At 42.3% G+C, this 26,187-nt stretch overlaps 1 protein-coding gene across 3 annotated transcripts in view; it reads left to right on the top strand.

Annotated features, from left to right (window-relative positions):
- The window catches only part of Cdc5l (cell division cycle 5 like), a 39,733-nt gene that overhangs the window by 8,369 nt on the left and 5,177 nt on the right, over nucleotides 1-26,187 (top strand). For all 3 annotated transcript variants that reach the window (XM_076557795.1, XM_076557797.1, XM_076557796.1), the window contains 9 exons: nucleotides 2,137-2,355; nucleotides 4,944-5,088; nucleotides 6,404-6,592; nucleotides 7,542-7,690; nucleotides 8,837-8,999; nucleotides 9,944-10,108; nucleotides 12,830-12,910; nucleotides 13,211-13,453; nucleotides 19,171-19,368. In XM_076557795.1, the coding sequence (XP_076413910.1) occupies nucleotides 2,137-2,355; nucleotides 4,944-5,088; nucleotides 6,404-6,592; nucleotides 7,542-7,690; nucleotides 8,837-8,999; nucleotides 9,944-10,108; nucleotides 12,830-12,910; nucleotides 13,211-13,453; nucleotides 19,171-19,368 (1,552 nt within the window). The remainder of the gene's footprint in view (nucleotides 1-2,136; nucleotides 2,356-4,943; nucleotides 5,089-6,403; nucleotides 6,593-7,541; nucleotides 7,691-8,836; nucleotides 9,000-9,943; nucleotides 10,109-12,829; nucleotides 12,911-13,210; nucleotides 13,454-19,170; nucleotides 19,369-26,187) is intronic.

Raw genomic sequence — 26,187 nt, forward strand, 5'->3', positions numbered from 1 at the left:
TTTCAGCGGTGGTCTGGGTTGTGAACGGACTGTATTGTCAACAGATCTGGTCTAGTTTGGGGTCCTTTGAAGAGAGATTTCTGAGACCAGCCTTTGAGATTTGTTCTGACTCCAGGAGAGCTCTGTCCTCTATCTTTCAGTCTCCGTCAAGCTAGCGGGCCCATAGATTGACCTCAGTCTAGGTGGAATCCATTCCCATTTCCCTTTCCCAGTTGCTGCCCTTTCTGTCGCTGGAGTGATGATGCTTTAGGTCTGGCTTCTTCTTCAGAGCTCGGACTGTGCACTTCTGATTGACATTCTTGCTTAAGGAGCTGAATGTGCCGGGGAGCAGGGCTGGTAGGCAGTCCTTGACTCTCCCAGGGTGGAATCTCCATTCCAGAAGTTGGAACAAAAAAAGCTCTCAGGGCTGTATTCCCAGCTAGTGTGCTCAGGGGAGAACCCTTGTTTGGGTGGAAGAAACCCCTGCAGCTGGGTGTCTGGTGGTAGGGTGAGGAATGCTGATGTCCTGTCCTGGCTCTTCTGGACTGAAAGCCTGTGACACTAGCTGTCAGGGAGAGGGAGCCATATCACTGGCTGTACTGAGTGGTGTTTCCTCCTCTAGGAGCTGGTGGGTAGAAGAGAGACAGTCTCTTTGCAGCTGTTAACTGCTTGCCTTTCTCACCAAGTTTAGGTAGATTTTCTTGAATGTTTATATATTTGCCATGACCTTTTTTATTTTTTCTCAGGACTGTTTATTGGATTCTTTGTGCTTTTATACTGGTAGTCACCTCTGTGATATGATTTGTGTTGTAGTTTATGATTTGTTTCTCTATCTTTAATACCGTGAATAACTTTTCTCATTAACTCACTAAAATTATAGCATCATTGGGAAATACAAAGGAAAACCTGAATTAAATGGAATTTTACCCTCCATTGATTGCCACTGTTAATATTGTCCTTGACTTCTTCACACGGGCTTATAGAAATGCATGCAACTTTTGCATGCTTCTCTATTTGTCCATTTTACTCGGCTCGCCTTAAGCGTCTTTCTGTGTAAGAGTAAATTTTTGTATAAAATGTTTTCTCAAGATGATACAGAAGTTGTATACTCCAGAAGTTGTATAAAGTCTGCATAATACCTTTTATCCTTTGTAAATTCAGTTAATTCTTACTGGCGAGTTAGAGTGTGGCCAGTGTTCAGCAAAAAGACTGCTTAAGTACTTGACTTGTGTTGATTTATTTTCTTGGTTGAAGTCAGAGAAAATGTATGTTTCTAAATTCTTTCTTTCTTTTTTTTTTTTTTTGCTGTTGTTTTTTCAAGACAGTGTTTCTCTGTGTAGCCTTTCCTGTCCTGGAACTCCCTCTGTAGACCAGGATGTAGATCTCGAACTCAGGGCTCAGAACTCAGAAATTTGCCTACCTTTGCCACCTGAGTGTTGGGATTAAAGGCGCACACCACTGCCTCCTGGCTCTAAATTTGTTTTGAAGAAAGCTATTTGATTCTTGTTACCTTTGCTGGAGACTGTCTGCCCTCTGTGCCCCTCCCCCTTTTTTTTTGAGATGGACTCAGTGTTCTTGCAGAAGACCATAGTTCTGTTACCAGCTTACAACCACCTGTGACTCCAGCGCCAAGAGTCCTAACGCCCTCTCCTGGCCTCCTTGGGCACTGCATGCATGTGATGTTCACTCACAGACATACATTTGCATAAATAAAAATAATAAGTATTTTAAAGTTTACATAAATTTTAAAAATAGTGTTTTATTAATTCTTTGAGAATTTCATACACTATATTTTGATCATATCCACCTCCTCCCAGCCCCACCTTGTACATAAACTATATTTAACCATTTTGATTAGTTGCAAGTATTTATTTTAATTTTGTGTTATGAATTTTGTGATGTAGTTAGAAAATTTAAATCTCAAAATTTGCTACTTAATTAGTAGCTATGTTCTTATTCAGAGAGATAAGGTACATACTCACAGTTCTCTGCTCTCCCTTTTTAAAGCCTTACTGTATTTTTAAATCAGAACTGGCATTTGGCACATGGTTTGAGTAAACACTTCTTTTCAAGTAACAGTTTTCTTATCGCTGTTGGAGTAACCCACCTCTGCCCGGCAGTGCTGGTTTTCAAATGACTCTGCATTCCTTTCTCCAGGCGCCTTGCTGCCCTCCAGAAAAGACGAGAGCTCCGAGCAGCTGGCATAGAGATCCAGAAGAAGAGGAAGAAGAAGAGAGGAGTTGATTATAATGCCGAAATCCCATTTGAGAAAAAGCCTGCTCTTGGTTTTTATGATACTTCTGAGGAAAACTACCAGGCCCTTGATGCAGATTTCAGGAAATTACGGCAGCAAGATCTTGATGGGGAACTTAGATCGTGAGTCCCTTTGAATTTGGAAATAGGTGCAGTAGGACTTTGGGAAGGCCTTTGTTTTGTCAGCCGGGGTTTTAGGGTTTAGAGTGATGGGGCCTCCTTATGCTCTTGCTTGTTTAATGGGTTTACCTTTGTGAGAACATCAGTGAACCCAGGCTTTCATGTTTTTAGTATATAATATGAGGTGCAGTTCTTGTAAAAAACCTTTTCTCTATTTACTCTAAGTGTGTCTATGTGTGGCATGTATGTTATGGCACTCGTGTGGAGGTCAGAAGGCAGGATTGTCTTTCCTTCTACCGTGGCTTGTCAGGTTGGGGAAGCAGGTCCAGGGAATCAAACGGGGGTCCTCTGGAAGAGCAGCCAGTGCCCTTCCCCATTGATGACCATTACTCATGACGTCTTTAGTTACTTACCTGTGTGTGTGTATGACAGTTTCTCACCATGTATCCCTGGCTGTTCCGGAACTCACTGTGTAGATCAGGTAGACCAGGCTGTCCTCAGACTCAGATCTGCCTGCGTCTGCCTTCCTAGTGTTGGGATTTAACACCACTATGTCCCACTTATTATTATTACTATTTTTTTTTTACTAATGACATCTTAATATTTTTGTACATTTGTAAACAAGTTAGAACTTTTGTTAAAGACCTGAAGAAATTTTATCAAAATGTATCTGGCTTTTTTTTTTTTTTTTTTTATCATCATTTGCTTGTGTATGTGTGGGTGTGTGTTTGCATTGGTGGGTGCATGTGAGTGTGTGCTTGAGTGTGTGCTTGGAGAGGAGATCAACTCCGAGTGCTGTGCCTTAGGAGCTGTTTCCTTTGTGTCCTGCCTACTCCCATCCCTGCTAGGCAGGCGCTCTGCTGTGGAGCTGTAATCTCAGTCCTACTTTGTTGGGTGAGGTGAGCCTTCTTGTTGGCCTGGAGCTCACCAGTGTTTGGTCTTTGAGCTCCAGGGACACATCTGACTCTATCTCCTTAGCTCTGGGAGTTCCAAGTGAGTGTGTTCATTCTCTAGTAGTGTGGAGGTCGCAGACAAGCCTCCCTGTGGAGGTGGTTCTCCTGCCATCACTTCAGGCCATTAATGCCCTTGTGTTGAGCCAGCTCATTGGCCTAACCTGCTTTATTTTTAAAGTGAAAAAATTTTGCTTTTTTTTCTTTCTTACAAAAAAAAAGAAAAAACATTTGCTGCATTCTTAAATCTTTACATTGATTTATATTTTTGTGTCTCTGCCCATTTTAGAGATATCTAGGACTTTCTGTGAGTCTTAAACTATTTGCATGTTGTAGGGTGGGCTTTATGATTACCAGAGGGTTCTTATTTTATTTATTTGTTTGTTTGTTTATTTATTTATTTTTGGTTTTTTCAAAATAGGGTTTCTCTGTTGTTTTAGTACCTGTCCTGGATCTGTACACCAGGCTGGTCTGAACTCACCACTGCCCAGCCAGAGGTTTTTATTTGCTACTCAGATCACTTTTCATTTCTATCCATAGAATTTTTTTTTGAGACAGGATTTCTCTGTGTAGTTTTGGAGACTGGAACTCTGTAGACCAGGTTGGCCTTAAACTCACAGAGATCCATCTGCCTCTGCCTCCCGAGTGCTGAGATTAAAGGTGTGCGCCACCACTACCCGGCTATGGATAGGAATTTTTACTTAGCTATACTACCATAAACCAAAATATGTATTATATAGTATATAATAATATAATACATATAGTATATAATATGTACGTATTCTATGACCACTATAAAACATAATTTTCTTGAATGTTTAGGACCTTTGTTTATGTGGGCTCTTCAAATAGATCAAAATGAAGAAAACTAGTCATTTGGAAGGGGTAGATGTGGCTGGGGTAGGGAAGAATACAGGTAGAGCTTTAAAGGAGTGCCTGAGGCTGGGTTAGGCTTCCAACAACCTGTGGGTATCATTTGTTATTATGAACATATTCTCCATAGTCTTTTCTTTAGTTGGGCAGCAAGACGGCCCAGTGGGTAAAGGGACCTGCTGTCGAACCTGATGACCTGAGTTCAGTATCTGGGACCCACATACTGGAAGGAGAGAGCCAGCTCCTACCAGCTGTCCTCTGAATTCCATATATACATCATTGCACATGGGTGCATTGCCAACCCCCAAAATAAATAGTTACAATGTTAAAAAAATGTTGTATGAACTTTTAAAATCCAAGTAGCTTAATAATGGGAGAAGAAACATTTATATTTTAATTCTGTCTCCTTCATTGATCCTTTTCTGCATACTCATCTCCATTATTTTCTTATGTTCACGTATATTTCTATGAGAATATAAACAGTTGTTAAATTTTTGACATATTTAATGTTTTACTTATCTTTATAGCTTTAAGTTTTAAATTTTAGTACTTAGTGTCCTGTGTGTTGTTAATAATTCTGTTAAGTTTATATTCTTCTCAATTGTTCTAGATCAGTTATGATGTCAGGACAGCCTAACATATTATTTTTGTTTTTAAAAAATTATTTTCTGAGAAATGGAGTTGTTTAAAATTTTAATATTTATATAGCTTTTGATATGATTGCCTATGTATAACTCAAAAATCTTTTTTTGTCTTGATCCATGATAGTGAAAAAGAAGGAAGAGATAGAAAAAAAGACAAACAGCATTTAAAAAGGAAAAAAGAATCTGATCTGCCATCGGCTATTCTTCAAACTAGTGGTGTCTCGGAGTTTACTAAAAAGAGAAGCAAGTTAGTGCTGCCTGCCCCTCAGGTAATTGGATCAGCCCATGGTTGTGTGAATTACATATGTGTGTCATATTCAGCAAACCGGTGGGCTGCTGTCTCAGGCCTGTGCTTACGGCCCAAGAAACAGTCTAATGGAGATGCCATACAGAGACAATCCATTGATGAGGCAGGAACAGTTTGTCACATGCTTCTGCTTCTAGTGGTGGTGGTTCTTAATTGAATTTTTCCTTAATATTCCTTAGAATTATTTTTTTGGTAAAATTACCGAAGTAACTGAGTGTGATTCTAATTAGTCTTACCAAAAAAACCAGGAGCCAGATATGGAGGTAAAGCTGAAAGATCAGAGAAGCAAAGGAGCAGCCAGTCACTTCTTATCTCTCAGAATCCTCAGACCATAGGGGCTACACCTGCTTTAAATTCCCATCTCCACCTCCCTGGTGCTGAGAGGAAAGGTGTGTGCCACCACTCCCTGGCTTCTATAGTTAACTAGTGGCTAGCTGTGCCCTCTGATCTCCAGACAAGCTTTGTTTGTCAGAACACACAATATCATACAAGTAATACTTTCAGATTTTCCTAGATACCTTGTGGTTCAGTGTAGTGTGTGTGATAGTTGATTTTCAGTAGTATTTTCTTCTCATTAATAGTTTTGTACAAACACTTATGTTCTTGGTGCAAGCAATCTTTCAGTATATTTGTATAAAATATTTTAAGTATGGTGAGCACATACCCTAACACTGGAACAATACGAAGAAGATTTGCATGGCTTCTGTGCAAGGGTGTCAGACAAATTTATTTATTTATTTATTTTAAGATTTATTTATTTATTATGTACACAGAAGAGGGTGCCAGATCTCATTACAGATGGTTGTGAGCCACCATGTGGGTGCTGGGAATTAAACTCAGGACCCCTGGAAGAGCAGTCGGTGCTCTTAACCACTGAGCCACCTCTCCAGCCCCTGTCAGACAAATTTATGATCCATTCCATATTTAAAGAAGAAAACGTGAAGCTGGGTGGGTAGGGAGGGTGGAGTAGATCTGGGAGGAACTTGGGGTGTTAAATATGACCAGTAAACATTGTGTGGAATTCTGAAAGAATTAATAAAAATACTAAAAATGGCAATATAGCTATTGTAGCCAGTTGTTTATAATGTGAATTTTCCCCCCACGCAGTAAAAGGAAGGCTTAAAACCTTACTTTAGAAATTTTAAAGCCAGGCAAAGTTAAACAGAACAGTGAGGTCTGCCCTGACCCAGTTCTACCAAATCATCCTTCTGAAACAGGAAAAGTTTATGCTGCTTTGTTCTCTGTTGAAGAGTTTACCAGGTTGATGGTGTCTTTAGATTTCAGATGCAGAGCTCCAGGAGGTTGTCAAGGTAGGCCAGGCCAGTGAAGTTGCTCGACAGACTGCAGAGGAGTCTGGCATTACAAACTCGGCTTCCAGCACTCTCCTGTCTGAGTACAATGTCACAAACAGCAGCATTGCCCTGAGAACACCGCGGACACCGGCCTCCCAAGACAGGATTCTGCAGGTACGCTGGCACATCGGACAGTGAGACTCTCACACGTTGATCTTCTTTAAAAGTGTCACTGTGGAGGAGGACGCCACGTGCTTTGGTTGTGTATGGGTAGGGCCAGCAGTTTGAACCAGTCTCGATGATCCCAGAGCATTTCTTACAGCACAGAAGCTGAACTAGCAGGTCAGTGGTGACCGTCTGTTTATTTACAGCATTTTGGGCTGGCCTGGCCCTCTGCCTTTATTTGTACTTGTCAAGAAGGTGCAGGCCTTACAGTTTCATGCTCCTAAGTTTTATGTGTATGCCTGTTTTTTCTGCATGTATTTATGTATGATCCCTGTGCAGGTCAGAAGAGGGTGTTGGATCATTGGAACTTGAGTCACTGCCTTGTGGGTGCTGGGAATTGAACCTGGGTCTTCTTTAAGTGCAGTCAGTGCTGTTATTCTCTGAGCCATCTCTGCAGCTGTCCCCTCCAGTTGTTGACTCTTGGTGGCCACTGTATCTGAGACTTTGTGGGGCTGCCGCTGTTGGTCCCCAGGGCTGGCTCAGACACTGGAGCAGAGCAGAGGCAGGCCACTGTGTCAGCACCTCCCACAGATGGCAGCCGCCGCCCCACAGTGCATCCTGAGCTTCGCTTTGCTTTTGACAGCTGGGGGAGGGAAAATGCAGAATACAGACTGTCCTGCTTCTCCATCCTGGGTGCTGGGCTTACGGGCATGTGGCATCCATACCTGGTGACAGTAGCATATCTTGACATGTAAACTTTATTCAGAACTCCTGATGGGATGTGTTAGGTTGACAAAGGAGTGAAAATACGGAAATCTGTTATGGCACAGTATTCATTTTCTTGGTTTTCATTGGTTGAATGTGTACAAATTCTGTCGGTATCAAGGTTTGTGTGATAGGACCAGAGGGAGGGCTCTGCTAGCCCTTTGAACTATTGTGCATTCTTCTTCATCTTCAGGAAGCTCAGAACCTCATGGCCTTGACCAATGTGGACACTCCATTGAAAGGTGGGCTGAATACCCCACTGCATGAGAGTGACTTCTCTGGTGTGACCCCACAGCGGCAGGTTGTACAGACTCCAAATACAGTTCTCTCTACGCCTTTCAGGTATTGTGAAAATCAACATGTTTTATATTTTAGAAAAACTTGAATCTAAGGACCTGGGCAGCATGTTTTTTTTTTTTTTTTCTCTTTTGTCGTTTTTTTTGTTTGTTTGTTTGTTGTGTTTTTTTAGGAATGTTGAAAGAGAATGGAAATAGTGTTCAACATGTCTTTTTGATGTTTCCTAATTGGGTGTGCCTGGTGTCTTTGGAGGCCAGAAGAGGGTATTGGATCTCACAGAACTGTAGTTAAAGATGGTTGTGAGCCACCATGTGGGTACTAGAAGTTGAACCTGGGTCTGGTCTGCAAGACTTGAACTGGTCTGCAAGAGCAGTCAGTCAGTGCTCGTAACCTTTGAGCCATCTCTCCAGCCCTGGTATTTCTTTTTAGGTGTTAGCTCCTCCCTCCATGAGTTATTTAGAATAGTAATCTCCAGAGTCCATTACACTTCTGGATGACAGCAGAATCAAGAAGCATTGGAAGCTAGTCTTTGTAAAATATTTATTGCTTCCTGTGAGGCTAGAGAGCCTAATCTCTATTTTCCTGTGTATATCTTGTCTCTCAAATAGATTGTAAGCTCCTTGGGGGCAGGGACCATGTCTTAAATGATAACACCGCACCTGTTGGGAACAGCTGTCTGGCGGTATCATCAGTCTGGAACACAGCCAAGATACAGGAAGTAAGCACCCAAAACCAGAAAGGCTTTGAGTAATTAAAATATAAGTAGCTGCTGGACTTTATTGTTAAGAAAGTCTAAACTCAGAGCCTGTTCATACTTTGATGTGACTCTAAAAATGTCGTGTTTGGGTTCCAAACAAAATGTAAAAGCATAAACCACTTAAAGTGTACATTTGATGGGAAAGCTAAAGACTTAAGAAGGAGGCAATAAAAAATGAGTACATTGAACTAAATGAGTCACTGGGGGCCAGCCTCCCTGCCAGCTGACTGTTCTTAGTTACCCCAACGCATCAAAGGTTGAAAAATGTTTGGTGGACCTAACACAGGAGGGCAAAATGTTAGCTATTAGGTGTAGAAGCCAGTTGTTCACCAAACCAAACTTCTCTCTTAATCTGGATGACACACTCAAAGCAGATAGAGGTTCTGTGTCTCTATTTTATGCATTTATCCTGACTTAGATTTCTGTTTGTCTAGGACTCCTTCTAATGGAGCTGAAGGGCTGACGCCCCGAAGTGGAACAACACCCAAGCCAGTCCCTAACGCCACCCCAGGTAGAACACCGCTTCGAGACAAGTTAAACATCAATCCGGAGGATGGGCTGGCAGACTACAGTGACCCCTCTTATGTGAAGCAGATGGTGAGTGTCAGTTCTCTTTCCAGTTACATATTCAGTGCTTGGCATTGAATCCGGGACCTGCAGTCTGCTAAACAGTGTTCTGCACTGAGAGACACTTCCAGCCCTAAATTTTAAAACTTAGTTTTTTATATTTATATGCATTGGTGTTTTGCCTGAATGTATGTCTGTGTGAGGGTGTTGGATCCCCTGGGCCTGGAGTTAGAGACAGTTGTGAGCTGCCATGTGAATGCTTGGAATTGAACTCAGGTCCTCTGGAAGAGCAGCCAATGCTCTTAACTGCTGAGCCATCTCTCCAGGCCCCCCCCACCCCACCCCTTTTTGTATTACCAAATCAAATGCAGATCCTAATAGTTTTTTTTTTTCTGTTCCTGAAGAATTGGTTTTGAGACATTTTGAAAACCACAAAATACACTGATTTATTACAAGTCAAGGTTTTGTTTGATTTTAATGTAGGAAGATAAGAGAATAAACAAAAACATATTTCTGAAGTTGGGATTATTTCTAGAGTCACTACTAAGCTAATTGTTTTATTTTTATATATTTAAACATTTATGAATTATATGTATTTTTTAATTTGGTGTGTATTTGTGTGGTATATGTGGGTGCACATAGGCCATGGTATGTATGTGTGGGTTGGAGACAACTTGTAGGAGTTGGCTCCCTCCTTCCACTCTGTGCGTCTTCTGACTCAGACTCATGGTCAGTCTTGGCAGCAAGCACCTTGACTGGCCGAGCTATCTGACTAGCCCCGAGACAACTGTTTCAGAAACTGTTTTGTTTTTGAGACCCAGCTATTTTTGCATTTGTGACAATCCTTCTTCCCCAGCCTTGTGAGTTTTGTAATTATAGGCATGTGCCACCATGTCCTGGCGTTTTATAAGTTCTCATAGAATGTTCGTCAGTACTTATAGTGTGAATTGAGAAGAACCGATTCTTTTCTACAGGAAAGAGAATCTCGTGAACATCTCCGTCTAGGGTTGTTGGGCCTCCCTGCACCTAAGAATGATTTTGAAATTGTTCTACCAGAAAATGCTGAGAAGGAGCTGGAAGAGCGTGAAATAGATGATACCTACATTGAAGATGCTGCTGATGTGGATGCTCGAAAGCAGGTGAGAATCTTGAGAAAGCACCATCAGTGTGGCCAGGTATCTTGGTAGGCTTTAGAGCAGTGGTTCTCTCTCAGTGGGTCTCAACCCCTCTGGGGTCCATGTCAGATATCCTGCAGTTCAGATATCACTATTCATAATTGTAGCAAAATTACATTATGAGGTAACAATGAAGTAATTTTATGGTTGGGAGTTTGAAGCACACCGTGAGGAACTGTGTTAAAGGTTGCGGCGTTAGGAAGGCTGCGAAGCGCTGCTGCAGAGGGAGGAGTGGCCGTCAGTGTTCCCAGGTTGCTGCTTTGGGGTTCTGATATTTTAACACCATTTCTCAAGTTAGGTCATTCAATAGTAATGTGCTCACATGGATGAAGGATTGTGGACCCAGAATACCTTAATGGGTTTCTTAAAATGTTTGTGTGCATGTGTGTGTTTCAACACTGAAATTCATTAAACTTTTTTAAATAACACACAGATAAACCTTTTAAACTTTGCTTCAATCTAGTGAAGAAAGGATGTTAAAGACAAAATTGGCTTAGTTTTGAATAGTCTTCTATTAGTGCAGACTGATAAAAACTAGGTTTGGAATTGGAAGTGTGTCAGAAAATGGTTTCAACCTCCTACACTGATGCAGCTTAAAACTGCTTGCTCATCCATCATCTGTTCGTCCAGTGATGCAGGTTTTAGCTCCATTTGCAAGGAGAAAATGGGTTTCAGTTAGTTTTCTCAGACTGCATGGCCCTTTCAGCTGAGTTCTGCCACCTTTTGTCTCGCGGTGGCTGTGAGAACAGCATCAACTGGAGATCATGCTTTGTTTTTTTCTGTAACACGCTGCAGTTTTTCTTGCAACAGGGCAGATGTGAGGGTGCAGCATTTGAAGTCTGAACTGTTGGGTAAAGTTTTAGTACAGAAACTGCCATGGTGAACAGTAGTACACTGCTGTTAGTTTTGATATGTGCTAAACATCACACGGGCTCCTCCCTTGCTCACTAATGGACCTGGAACTTGTGAAAGGCATTAGCTCCCACAGCTGTTTCTGTGCAGGTGAAAGAAACACTGTGACATTGTGATCCATTGATAGGATGGCTAACCAAACTTAATTGGCAGTCCTTTGAGGGTTACACTTAATACAAAACAAAGTTCCTTTAATGCACAGCGTTTTATATGTGCTGCTGTGTCAGAAATAGGGTTGTCAAGGCAGGTGGTGCCTGAGTGCCCCAGCATTTCATGAAACGGTAGTCAAGGGTTCCTCTGTAGAATGCTGAAAACTCGCACTTTGACCAGTGGCTAATACTTCCAGGACATTCAGTGCATTTGCCTTTTGCATTATTCTAAGCTGTTTACATGGACATTCACATCAATTGTAGTGTGTACTTTGTGCAAAGCATATTATTAGCATTGTAAGTCTGGTGGCAGTCATTGCCAGGCTGCTTGAATGCTGAATCTCTTTTTTTTTTTTTTTTTTTTTTTTTTTTTTGTTTTTTGAGACAGGGTTTCTCTGTGTAGCTCTGGCTGTCCTGAAACTCAGTCTGTAGACCAGGCTGGCCTCAAACTCACAGAGATCAGCCTGGCTCTGCCTCCCTAGGATGAGAGTGTGTGCTGGGATTCAAGGAGTACGCCACCACCACCTGGCAGAATGCTGAATCCTTTCTCATTCAGTTCTTAAAAGAGTGTAGTGAGGAGGGAAAACAAAACAAACCCAGTCCTGTTGCGAAGACTGAACTGGAGAAATGAAATCTCAAGTCCATGTGGCACTTGACAATTATTTTATAACTGTTTTCCTTCAAGTAAAAGTGCTACATTGCCTCCGGGTTTATACCCAAGTGTTGATCATCAGAACAGTTTACTCAACCTGTAACCCTCTTTTAAATGGCATCTTTAGAGGTAACCTAAACTTGCTTTATAGTGGTGTACTTTTACTTCTGTCTTATGAGACTCGTTGGTGCCCATATGGCATTGTACAGAGTATTCAGGCAATCAGTCGGGGGCACTTCACAAAAGGTGTGTAGGGTTGTCCTCTACAGTGTCACAGGTGTCACCCACCAAGGTCTACAGTGCTCCCTCTGTGATGATTTATACTGTCATTTAATAGGAAGAGAACAACTTTGTCTTTTGGATTTCCTCTTGTGTTGATTTCTTCCACATCATTTGAAACTTTGATGATGTCATTACTGGTTATAACACCAGATGCCTCAGTGCCTGTGGGCTATGGCTGAGGTGGCTCTTGCTAACCTTATGGGAACTATGTGAATGTAGGGAATAGAGGTGTGAATGTAGGGAACAGAGGTGTGAATGTAGGGAACAGAGGTGGATACTTTTTGTGTTTTCTTGTTTTGTTCTTGCAGCTGCTTCAGTTACATTTATTTCACTTGCTCAGAAGTGGCATGGAAAATTAATGTGTTGTCCCATCATTGTAACTGGAGGGGCAAAGAACATTGGCTGGTTGAGGTTTGGGTGAAAGTGAGTAACTGTGTTGTGGGAATCTCTTCTGCGTGTATGCTTGCCATTTAGACAAGAAAGATGGTTATCTGGTGGGCAGAGCCAGAGAACTCTAGTGTACCTCAGGTGTCCTTAGTGTCTCTTGTGTAATGAGAGGCATAGATTGATTCCCGGGGCCTCGACACGACCTCTCTACATCCTTGTACGGATTTTAGTAGCTTAAGCTTTTGGAATGAGTTGATTAGAAATGTTAGCTGCTCCAGTAATGGACATCTATTCCCTTCTCAGGCCATACGAGATGCTGAGCGTGTAAAGGAAATGAAACGGATGCACAAAGCTGTTCAGAAAGACCTACCAAGACCGTCTGAAGTAAGTGGTGAACTTCTGATTTAGGAAGTTGCTTTCTTTAGATGGTCTTAGTGCTTTTCTGTCTCAATCATAAAGACTATAACAGATTTCTTCTGTGCTTTGGAATATAGTAGAGTGGTTCTCAAATCCAGTCTTGAGAATATTGCACTAATACCGTTGGGATTTAGAAGTGAGAGAGTTTTAGAAGTGGAGGGAGAAGTTGCTCTTGAGAATATGAAACTGCTGTTTAGTTCATGCTGTAGGAGCAGGCACAGTATATTATGGATATGTCTGATAATTTTACTTGTTTTAAAATTTTAGGTAAATGAAACTATTTTAAGACCTTTAAATGTAGAACCACCTCTGACAGATTTACAGAAGAGTGAAGAATTGATCAAAAAAGAAATGATTACTATGCTTCATTATGACCTGCTACATCACCCCTATGAGCCATCTGGAAATAAAAAAGGAAAAACTGTTGGATTTGCTACCAACAATTCAGAGCACATTACCTATCTTGAGCATAGCCCTTATGAGAAGTTCTCCAAAGAAGAACTGAAAAAGGTATGGCACACAGGAGGATCTCCATTGTGAGATTTAAACACTTGTTAGGTGCTGTTTGTCACAAAGTCAGAACTTCTGTGACCACACTGCTGCAACTCAGAACCAAAGGAAGCGTGGCCAGGAGATAGTGTCATGTGGCATGCTTTGAAAAGGAGATGTTGTTTTTCTTTTAGTTGTGTGTGGTGTGTGTTTATGTGTGTGGGTGCTTGAGCCCATGTGCATGTTCAGAGGCCACAGGGTGATGTCAGGAGTCATCCTCTGTTGCTCTCGACCTTAGTTTTGAGATAGGATCTCTCTTACCAGACTTGGGGCTTGCATTTTTGCTAGACTGGCAGCAGCAAGCTGCAGGGATACCCGCATCCCATGTTGGGGTTCCATGGGTCCCCTGTTGCACCCAGATTTTATGTTCCACACTCAGGACCTTGTGCTCGCACAACAAGCACTTTATCCACTGAGCTGTGTTCCTAGCCTCTCGGATACATTTTACACACCCTGTGTTATTAGTTAGAGAGACTTTGGTGGCAGCTAGTTTTGATTCATGGGTGGTGCTAGCAAGGTTGACAATTTTTTTTAATTGTTCTTTCCCCTGTGCTAAAGTCTGCATTTGAATTCCTCTAACACTTAAGTGTTGTTTAGACTAATGCATTTCTGTTATATATAATAAGGAAACAGTTTCTAGTTGGACGCTCTAATGGTTTGATTATCCCTTCTAGGGCTCCTGTTGAAATTAATTACATTGTAGCAGTATTGAGATGTGGAGTTTCAAGAAGTGATTAGTTCTTGAGGGCTCCATCCTCATGGATGGGTTAGTTGTTCCTGGAGTGAGCTAGTTCTTTCCTGAGTGATGCTTTCTGCCACTTTGTGATTCAGTCAGAAGGTCTGCTGTGGATGTGACCCTTGACCTTGGACTGCCCAGCCTCCAAATCACCCAGTCTGTGGTCCTGGTATAGCAGTGGAAATGGATTGAGACAGGGAAAAGTACTGGCCTGAGTCTGTCTTCCTTCATCCTGAAGCCTTGAAGGCAGTGACAGATAGGGAATGGGCCACTGCACACTTGGCACACTACAAGCAAGATTCTTCCCCCTCTCGTCTTCTGGGCACTCCTTTTTGCCCCATCTCAGTTCTTTCTTTCAGTTTTCTCTATTGCATAAGTGATACATATTATTATGATTTCCAGACAGTAAAGGGAGGAAGATCTAAGAAGAGCTAAGAGCTCTGATTTCTGAGTGACTTTGAGTTACTTCTTTGTAGTAAGTTGGACAGGAATGTGCCATCTTATTGTTGCCTAGGGACTGAGTTAGACTCAGGAGTCAGCACTTGCAGTTTCCTTTTTTCCAGAGTGAAAAATGAACAAAGGCTGCTGGGGTCCAGCCTCTTAGACAGCCTTTCCCAGGGTCATGGAAGAATCTTAACATCTTAGCTGTATCTTAGCTGAATCTAAGCACAGTGAGGTCTTTAGTCCATTCACTTTATTCTTCTGAGTCAGTTCTCTCTATACAGCTTCAGTTCTGTTCTCATACTTAACTTCTCTCTCTCCCTTCTTCTGCTGTTCTCTCATTGCTCTTAGTTCTTCGTTCCCCTAGTCTCTGACGTTTCCAGTTTATATGCACACACAGTCAGCAATTCTCAGGCCAAAGCAAGGTCACAAGGCTTGAATTCTTTCAGGGTCATAAAAGCAGACAAGAGTTTACACCAGGCAGTGACTGTCAGGCTTTCTTTACGACTCAAGGATGAACTCCTAAAGGGAAAAGGTCAAATGAAGGGAGAGGGACCTAGAGTCAGTTAGGGAAAACCCAAGAAGGGATACTGCATTCCTAGGTGTGGTTAGATGTAAGCTGATTAGTAAGCCAAGGTGGAAGGAAGAGGGTTAAGGATTTGTTAGTTTGAGGTTAGCTTGGGGCAGCACTTTCTCATCTGCTGGCAGGGGGATGTGTTCAGGGTTGCTAGGCAACCTGGGTCACAGCGTGATGCACCTGGTTTGTAAAAGCCCTTTCCTTCTGAGTTAATGCTAAAGGGGGAATCTTGAGAACTAGTGATAACATTTGGGCTATGGGAAGAAGGAGGAATTAAGCTTAATTTGCACAAGAAACAAAACTGTATCTACGTCCACCTGGCCTTGGTGGTTGTCTCAGTGAAAATGTTTACCTTATCTCAGGAACTAGCAAATAAGTCTGCTTACCTATCTGCAGCCTGTCCTTGGATGTTTAAGAAGTATCTCAGCTAAAATACTTTTGTCTGGAGAATGGTCCCTGCCCGATGTTTGCTAATGACGATAATTACAGCAAGGCAGACTTCTGAGTCTAATGCTAAAAGGGAGAACAGAGGCCTGAAAAAAGAGGTCTTGACTGTGTGACTGTTGTCAACACAGTTGGGGGATGCTATCCAAATACCCCAATAGTATAGGGGAGATTGTGCCCAGTGAGTGATCATCCGCACTGTTAGAGGTTCTTGGGAAAAGAATCAACTGGGAAAGCTACAACAGCACACAAGAGATTCACTGCAGGGTGCAGCTAACACATTCAAAAGCCGGTGTCACCAAGACTCCTTGAGTTTCGGCTTCACCCCCTGGAAGAGCCTATAGCTTTGCTAGTGTCAGCTAAATTCCTACTTCACGTTTCTGTGGCTTGCAGCAAAAAATAGGAGAAAAGGAATTTAGGAAATAAATTTTCCAAAATTTATTGCACTTTTGGACACATGAAGTAAGGTCACCTTTTTAGGTTCTTCCTATAGGGAATAAACTTGAATGTAAGGTTTGAACGTAGTAATTCTAATTACTTTGGGATTATTTGAAACAAATACTAAATGTTCTGTGTTTCATCTGTTTTTATCCTTCTTTGTTCCAAAGAATTTAAAGCAGCTATTTGCTTGGCAGATCCTCTCCCCCCCCCCCCCTCTTCTCGTTTTTTTGAAACAGAGTTTCTTTGTGTAATAGCCCTGGTTGTCCTGGAACTTGCTCTGCAGACCAAGCTGGCCTACCTCTGCCTCCCGAGTGCTGGGATTAAAGGCATGCACCACCACCACCTGGCCCTTTTGTAAGATTTCCTTTGTATGAGTGTTTTGCCTGCATGTGTGTCTGTATGCCACATGTGTACATTGCCTGAAGAGGGCATAGAATTCCCTGGAACTAGAGTGGTTATGAGCCACCCTAAGGATGCTGGGAACCAAACCCAGGTCCTCTGCAGGAGAAGTAAATGCTCCTAATCACTGAGTTGTCTCTCCAGCCCCTGAAAATTCTTTAAGTTAAACATTTTTTATTCAGTTTTTTAAACTATGTTAATTTTTTTTATTGTGTGTGTATGAGTGGACATGTGCCATGGGTCATGTGGTGTGAGTCATTTCTACCCTTCCACTGTGTTAGAATAGGGTTTTCGAGCTCAGGTTGTCATGTTGGTTATGCCCTTGTTTGGGTACCATGTTTGTTAAATCCCTGCTGGGCTGGCTGTCTTGCAGCCCAGAGTCTTTATCCTGATTCTTTGATGCTAACTCTCATGACAAAAGCTGAACTTGTAGAATTTTTATTGCGTACAATATCCGAATAAAATGAACTTTGTCTTACTATGAGTTCCAGAATATCACTAAGGTAGCTGGGTTTAAATTGAAGGCCAGCCTGGGCTATGCAGTGGAACCCCATTTCTTTTTTCTTTCTTTCTTTTTTCCTTTCTTTCTTTTTTTTTTTTTTGTTTTTTGGTTTTTGAGACAGGGTTTCTCCGTGTAGCTTTGGAGCCTATCCTAGATCTTGCTCTGTAGCCCAGGCTGGCCTCGAACTCACAGAGATCCGCCTGCCTCTGCCTATAGAGTGCTGGGATTAAAGGCGTGTACCACTGCTGCCCAGCAAAACCCTATTTCTTAAAAAACCAAAATTAAATGAACATATTTTATTGAGTATGTTAAAATTGGCTCGTTTCCATTATTTTTCTTAAGAGGAGTTACTTAAAAATATCGAGTCTTTATCCTCTATAGTCATGATTTTTCAGTTTTCACTAATCTTTTTGGTTTATGAGTCAGTCGCTTAGGACTTTATGTAATTTTGATTGTTTACTTTCAGTATTAGTAATACTGAAGAAAGACATAGGTTATGAGTTTTTTTGTGAGCCATGGGAAGGGCTGGCCCAGGTTTTTGATAGGCTTGTGGAGCTCTGCGTCTGGGCTTCATGTCTACCATCCGTTTACCTACGCTCAATCCTGACGGGTGGGCATTAGACATTTTACAGTTGAGAAGTGGGCTCAGAGGAGGTAAGGTTGCAGGCAGCTGCTTTTCAACAGGAAAGCCGTGATTAAACCTCGTCTGCCCAGCTCTTCTCTGCTGCTTAAACTCCCTGTCGTAGAGAAGTCAAACTGGTATGGTTCCACTGTCTACAGTTTTTTTTTTTCTATTTTTTAGTTTTTGGGTTTTTTGAGACAGGGTTTCTCTGTAGTTTTGGTGTCTGTCCTGGATCTCGCATCTGCCTTCCGAGTGCTGGGATTAAAGACCTGTGCCACCACAGCCCAGCTTTAGGCCTTGAGTCTTTGGATACCAGGGATGTTCCTTTAGAATGAGAAAATGGCTTGTGTCAAAGATGCTTGGGTTTCCTTCATCTTGGATAGAGCACCCTAAGCCAGCATTGGTGCCCTTGGCTTAGATTTTTGCCTCATCTGATTACTTGTCTTAGGCAAGAGCCCTAGTTTCATCAGCTTTAAAATGAAGTCAGTACTGGCTAGTTTGTAAGGTGGCTAGAATTTTTTTTTTTTTTTTTTTTTTTTTTTTTTAAGAGAAGATCTTCCTATGTAGCCCTGACTACTCTGGAACTTGCTATGTAGACCAAGCTGGCTTTGAACTTCTAGAGATCCACCTGCTTCACACCTGACATGCTGGAGATTTTTGGAGGCAATGAAGATTGTACTTTTGAACCGAGTTTCTGGTCCATAGTGACTGGTCCATACCTGAGAGGTGTTGCTGTTCTATTGATGTTTGTACTCCTGCAGAATCATGGGTGCTTGACTTTTAAAAATCAGTTTGTATCTTAGAACCTTCTCTGTGTGTGTGTGTGTGTGTGTGTGTGTGTGTGTGTGTGTGTGTGTGTGTGTGTTTGCATTTGCATGTGTATATGCACATGTCAGAGGGAGACACCCAGAGTGTCTTTCTCCATCACTCTCTGCCCTAGATCCTTGAGATGTAGTATATAGCCTGTATTGTCTTTCATTGAACCAGGAGCTTTCTGTTTTGGCTGGGCTGGCTGGCTGAGGGTAGACATATGTGGTCATGTCTGATCTTTTCTTAAAAAAAAACCAGACATGGGCTGGAGGTGATGGCTCAGTAGTTATGAGCGTTGCTGTTCTTGCGGAAGTTCTGGTCCAGTAACTGGCACCCACATAGAAGCCTACAACTGTCTGTAACACCAGTCCCAGCAGGGCCTCTGAAGGCACTGTATGCATGTGATTCACAGATACACATGCAGCCAAACACCCATACACATAAAGTAAAAACCAGAAACCAAAGTGGATACTAGAGATTTGAACTGGGCCTTCAAACTTGCAAAACAGGTACTATTAGCATTGGGCATCTCCCCAGCCCCTACTCAGATGCTTCTTAACCCAGTTAGCTTAGGTATTGTCCATCCCTTTCTAGAAAACGACCAAGTAAACCCAGCCATTGGTTTAAGGAGGAGGGAAATAAACTAGTCTTATGCTTTGTGGTGGTGGAAAGTGTATGCTTCAACTTGGACTATTACTATGAACAGGCCCAGGATGTGCTGGTACAAGAGATGGAAGTGGTCAAACAAGGAATGAGCCACGGAGAACTCTCCAGTGAAGCTTACAACCAGGTGTGGGAAGAATGCTACAGTCAAGTTCTGTATCTTCCTGGTCAGAGCCGCTACACAAGAGCTAATCTTGCCAGCAAAAAGGACAGAATCGAATCCCTTGAAAAGAGACTTGAGGTTGGTATCCATTTATTTACGCATTTGATAATTTATTATGATTGTGTGTTGTATATGTGCATGATGTGTATGTGGGCGCTCATGCTGCAGTGCACGTGGAAGTCAAAAAAAGCTTTGTGGAGCAGTTCTCTCATTCCCTCTAAGTGGGGCTCGCACTGTGAGCCATTTCCACTGCCCTTAGTATCCTTTGAAAAGTCTCCCTGAGATCTCCCTAAAGTGAAAGGGTGAGCAAGTAATACCTCTGGGGACTTCACTAAACTTGGCCAATTGTTTTGGCCTTCTTGAAAACTTCACTGAGCACCCACCTGTCAATCAGAACCTTTTACACAAGGGAGAAGGAATTACCACAGTGATACTGCTCCCTCAGAACAGCCGAGGTCAGTGAGATCTCTCTCAGCAGTAGAGTTTGAGTCTTCGCCCAGACAGCATGTTTACAGAATTTGAGAACATTTTTGTGCATCCTGACATCCAGAAGTTTGAGTTAGAGTAGGGCTGTTACGTAGACAGTGGCTTCTGTGATTTCCTATGTCTATAAAGCATGAAGCCTAGTAACAGCAGTTCATGGCGTGTGCTTTCCTAATACAATGTGCATAGTTTGAATTCCAGAAGCTTTGTAGGTTGTGGTTCCAGGTTGACTTGTGGAGTCTTTTTTTCTTTTTGGTATTTTTGAGACAGGGTCTTACTGTGTAACTCTGACTGACCCTGGAACTTACTGTGTAGACCAGACTGGCCTGAAACTCACCTGTCTCTGCCTCCCAAGTGCTGAGTGAGATTACAGGTGTGCACCACTGCATCCAGTATGCCTTGTGGGTTCTTTCTTAATGGTGGTCTTTAGGGATGTTTCTGAGGCCAAGATGGGATGGGGGAGGAAAAAGGGGTTCTTTAGACCATTGGATGTAGAAAATGGCCTCAGTTTCCTCCGTTTTTCCTTTACAGAAAGCAAATTTGAGAGTATTTTTGTTGGGACCTAAATCTAGATACAAAAATTACTTGGGGTGGTTGGGGCTGTGTGGGGCTAGAGAAATGAACAGGAAAAAGCAGTATCTTTTTATATGAACATCTTAATTTAACCTTGACAACCACAGGTATAAGACATCTATGGTCATGCCTATGCGCCTGTTGAGTTAGGAAATTAGTCTTTCTAAAGTAATCTTGCAATGCCAGGGCCGTTGAGTGCTGTAGTTTTATAGCTTCCAGCAGGTGGTACTGTTGCTCTGTTTAATTCATTGATAAAAATTCTTGGAGACAGAACACGAGTGGTTAAATTGTAGGTTAGACTGTGTTGTGCAGGCTTCGTTTCTTATAAATGGTAGTTAGTGTAATCCTGATCTAAGGCCAGCTTTGTAATTGATTGGTAGGCTGTTGGGAATGCTTCCTTGTAACATTTATATATAAATACTTCAATCTCTCAGTTTGAAAATCTTCTTATTTTGAGGCGGGTAAACTCTGCTGCAAATGGCAAGGACATTTTGTGCTGTTTAAAATTTTTCCCCCTGAATCTCCTTTACTCTGCTGAGGTACTAACTTCCATGACAGCACATAAATGTCACAGAGTGAGTGGTGCTGTCAGGTACCGTCATCCTTCCTTCTCTGTTGAGTCAGTCCTGTGAATTCCGAAGGGAAAGTACAGAAAGAGCCTCTGCTGTCCTTCTGTTGGAGATTTATCTGGGTTGTTGATGGGCATCATTAAAAACATATGGTTCCCTTTGTTCAGTTCAGTACCAGGAACTGAAATCTTCCGTTGAACTACTTCTGTTGAAGGATTGGTGATTTTGAAGAATATTTATAAAACAGTCTGAGTAATTCTTCTTTTACTCCTGGGTAACTTGGCTCATTGTTAACTCAGCTAGTTACTTTTAAGGAATACTTAATTAAATCCTTCAATTAGTAAATTCTTCGTATTCCAAAAGAAAGTTTATTAAATCTTCAGGGAAAAGCAGCTCAGAGATCCAAATAAACAAAGCGTCCATCTTTGTTTCCTTCTGTAAAGTAATTCACAGCTAGATTCTCATAGCTTCTGAAGACAAAGTTGTACTGGTTTGAAATACATAAATATTTCATTTCAATTGTGTGGTGATTCTTTCATCATCTAAAATTTGATTGCTAGTTATAAACATCATTCAGAGTTTGTTGTGGGAGGGAACTGCAATTAGATGGTGTAAACTAACTGCTAAACCTCCACGGAGTGAGGCGCAGGGCTTTCTGGGAAAGCACAGTGGGCCGTGCTGCTAGTGGTGGACTTTTGAAGCCGGGGGCATTGCAATAGTGAGTCCAAATTGTGGCTCCATCTTAAGCCCGTCGGGCAAGAAGACATCAAGAGTTGTCGTGGCTGGTATTTCCTAAGTGTACTAAAAAAGATGCTCTGAAGTTTATACTGTGGGTAGTTTTTGAGCCACACTCGTGATTAATATTTGGAACTTAGCACTTAAATAAAAAAAAAATCCTTAAGATAACTTAAAACCAATAGAACCATTTCATTTGATACAGAATGTGGTTGAGTGTGTTGGTGTGCTGCAGGGCCTATTAAACACACACACTGTAGTTACAGATCAGAAGTGGAAGACTTCTGGATTGTAACTGAATACAGGGATTCCATTCTGCTTTGGAGGCAGAATTAACTAGAACCTTGTCAGACATTTGTTTGTAAAGGGGCAAGCAGAAAAGAGAGCTTAGGAAAGTTGTGCAAGCCTAGCTTACAGAGCCATCTTAGTGTGTAGCCGAAGTCCTGTGCCTGGGCTGTTAGAAGCTCCTGTGGGAGGTTAGAGCTGTTGCTGTTTCTAGTGATTTCCCCCAGAGTGACTGAGAGGCTTGGTTTCTGTTATGTGCATAACTCTTGGAAAACAAAGGATGGCTTTCATTCATTGTAGAAGAAATGTCACCAAATTGTTGAAATGCTTTCCCCTTATGTACGCACACATTTAATGACGATTACCGGGTACTGCTGTGTTCAGTCATTGCTCTAGGCTGGACACAGCACGGACAAGACACACAAGCACTTCTGTGGGCTTCGTTTATCTGGAAAATGCTAGTAGAGGGCCTCATTTTCGGATGATGCTAGGTACTGAGTCTTTTTTGTGTTTGGGAAGTGCAGAGAGAATCTAAAGTGTTCTAATTTGTTTCCACTTCAAGTGGAAATAGGAAATCATCTGAAGGCATAATTAGTTTGAGTGAAGCAATTTCCAGTAGGTATAGAAGTGAAATGAAAAGTCTGAATTTAGGCCCTGCCATTAAGTTTAATAGTATTTGAGATCGTAGCTAAACTTCCGTATTGAGGAAGCTTGGCTGGAAAGTGGATTTTGTCATGTTAGCTATAAAAGTGGAAAGGCTTTTCTCAGAGGTAGAAACCAGGCCCAGTGGGGACACCGTTCCCCGTATGTTATTGGCGTAGTCAGTGTAGTCAAGAAATATTATGTAATGTTGACTTCTTGGAAATAAGTGGCTTAAAGAACACAGATAGCAATTTAAAGGCCGCCTTGGTATATTTGTAAAACTCTGCCAAGGACCCTGGCTTTCCTGAGGCTTATATTTCAGCAGAATTGGCTGTACAGTGGATCCCATTTTTCAGTGCTTTTCATTATAAAGGCAGGTATTTTAACACGGGAAATGTACTTCCTACTCCAGAGTGAAAACTGAAGGATTAAGTTGGTGGGCAGTGCTGGGTAGAGAAGTGTGTGCTGGAAATACCTCTGTAGCTGTTTCTCTTCTCCTGAGGCTGGGACGGCTGGAATAGGTGGCTTGAGGTCCAGAGCTCTTCAGTTCTTTGTGCTTCTCTTTCCCATATTTAGCTGTTTGTCATGCCCCTTCAGGGCATGGGCAGAGTTCTCAGTTGTCTCTGGCAAGAACTCAGATCAGAGCTGGACAACTCGGGTCAGAGATTGAGGAGCGGCACAGCCGTGTTGTTTTAGTCCTCGGCATGAGTTGAGTTCCTTACAGGTTGGTTGTTTCTCCTCCTCACCTGTGCACACTCACCATGTTCTGTGCTGCTCTACCAGGTGATGACTGCCTTGCTGGGTAGCTTGCTTCATTGGAATGCAGTCTGATGTCTGCTAAGTCTGATGGATGCTGGCTGTAATCACTTGGACCTGCACGTTGTCCGTAGAGGGGAGGGTCACTGGAAACCTGCTGTTAGTGAGGAGTGTGGTGACGAGAGGAGAGGCACTCTTGACTTGTCTGCAAGTGCTGTGGTGACTGAACTGCGTCCTTGCTGTGACAGGATCACTGAGTGATAGGCTGGGCAAGGGAGCCGCCGTCCGCTGGGTTTGTTTTGGGTGTCTCCAAACCTGTTTTTATATAAGGTTATATTCTGAATTCATATTATATTCAGTTCTGTTCAGTGAGGGATGCTCTGAATGCCTCTGAACCTCACTGGAATGGACTTAAACTGCAGACAGTACTGGAGACCCAAGGAGAATATGTTTATTTTGGAATTACTTAAGCTTAGTAACCTTAACAAACTCAGTGAGCTTGAAAGTAACAATTACACTTTTATAAGTCCCATACAGCTCCCTTTGTAATGACCCGAGGAAACACTTACGGGTCCACTGATTCATCTCCTGGGGACCATCAGTTTTCCATTGGTCTCTGGCCAGTCTTTTTTAGACAGTTTCTCTTCTATGCACTTGAAAATAACATTTCTAGATGTTTTTCTAAAAATAATACCTGTGCTTTGTAGAAAATTGAAGAGAACTAGAAAAACTGCAGAAGAAGCTTACTATTCATGAGCCTGCTCTCTAGATGCAGTCATCTCAGAGTCTGTCCAGAACACACGTGAACACACATACACTTGCCTTGTTCCATTTCAAAAATGGATTCAGTTTTATGGTGAGTGTGTGTATGTGCACTCATAGACACAATTGTGTGTGTGTGCGCGCCACGTGTGTGCCATGTGTGTGCCATGTGTGTGCCTCGGCTATGGAGGCTGGAAGAAGGGTGTTGGATCCCCTGGAACTGGAGTCACAGATGGTTATGTGGGTGCTGGGAACCCAACCCAGGTCCTCTGCAAGAGCAGTAACGTCTCATTATGGGAGGGAAAGGAAAGTTTTAAAATTAAGTTAAAATGATCATGTGCCATGTTTTCTACCTAATAGTATAATAGTGCAAATAGGAATTAAAAAAAAAAAAAGAGGCCTGTGGTCACTTTCTCCCATCTAAACTCTACAGGAAAATGTAAATTTTGTAAAATTTGGATAAGCACCAATTATGTTTACGTTTGCTACTGCTTACACAGTTGTGAAATGTAACCTTTTAATCCTGTGAACTATCTTGGAGGAAAGTATTTTCTATAGTTTTATAGCTTGTTTAGAATAAAAGAATTAGAAGCTTTAATAGCTTCATTTGGGCGTTGAACTCTTGTTATGTGGGGAACATACAAGTTCATGTCTTGTTTATGTGTCTGGAATGTGTGTTTTTTTTTTTTTTAAGGGAGTTTTCTAGTGGCATAAAGCAACTCCTTCCCCCGTTTGAATTTCTTCAGGAACATTTGTATTTCAGCCCAGGGAGGACACTTGGTTTGTTAGCATTGTGTTCCAGTACAGGCCAGTACTGGGAATGCCGAGGAAGCAGGCTGACAAGAGGGTAGCATGTTGTTAGAGTCCACCTTTGTGGGGTGTTGGTCCTGGGCATTGACCTAACCTAGAGCCTTTTGCGTGCTATGCATTCTCCAGCCTGCTGTTTACTCTGAGACAGGCTCTCACTGAGTTACTAGCCCTGACTTTAGGTTTATAATCCTCTTCCTGCAGAGGGACAGGCCGGCCTCCAGGTTTGTCATTCTAGGGAACCAGAGTGGTGCTTTGTGTAGGGATGGATGCTCCCTGTTGGCGGGCACTTTCTCACAGGTGCAAGCCTGGCCCACCTGCACGGGTGAGCCTGATTGGCTATACAAGATGCAAACCTCAAGGACAAAGACAATTATTCATTGGGCTTTTCTTATCTTGAGTAGTTTGTACATGTGCAGTTTCTGCAGTAGATCCAACAGACAGGCTGGGCAGCTGCCGAAAAGCCTGCCACCAGATGCATTGTAATGAAAGAAAACGAACTTGACCTCATTGTTCTGAAGATGGGTCATGAGGTTAAATAGTGAGGCGTAACTAGAGTGCTTCTCTCCTTGCCCTGCTGCATACTGGCTGAGTGCCCCCGTCCACAATGTTTAGAACCCCAAATGTTGTGGGTTGCAGAGTGTGGAGTCTCTGTTTGTACACAGTGAGAAGCCTTGGGATGGAAATTCTAAGTTTCTTATATTCTATGCAAATAGCCTGAAGGGAATTGTAATTTTTAAATGTTTAAATTATGGCATTTTAAATAATTTTGTGATCCGTCAAATGAGGTTAAATGTATCCAGGTAAATGTCAGTGCTCAGAACATGTTAAGAGTTTAGAACATTTTATATTTCTTATTTTCAGTTAGAAGATGTTTATCTTTTAAAAATAATTGAATAGCACTAAAAACATTGGTTTATTTGGTTTTCTGGGACAGTTTTTCTGTGTAACCCTGGCTGTCCTGGAAATCCCTCTGTATACCAGGCTGGTGGCAAACTGAGAGATTGGCCTGCCTCGGCCCCCCCACCCCCCACCCCGAGTGCTGGTATTAAAGGCCAAGGTGTGTACCACCACTGCCTGGTCAGTGTGTACGTGTCAGTGTGTGCATACATGTATGGGTGCCCACGGAGGCCAGAAGAGAGTTGCAGGTGGATGCACGCTCCCAGGTGGGTGCTGCGAATCAAATGCAGGTGCTCTGAAGCAGCAGCAGCAAGAGCTTTTGAACTGGTGAGCCACCTCTCTAGCCCCCTTTAATAGCAGTTTTTGAAAGATGGTAAGTATAAGT

The sequence above is a fragment of the Peromyscus maniculatus genome, chromosome 21 (assembly GCF_049852395.1).
Source record: "Peromyscus maniculatus bairdii isolate BWxNUB_F1_BW_parent chromosome 21, HU_Pman_BW_mat_3.1, whole genome shotgun sequence".
NCBI classification, from domain to species: Eukaryota; Metazoa; Chordata; class Mammalia; order Rodentia; family Cricetidae; genus Peromyscus; species Peromyscus maniculatus.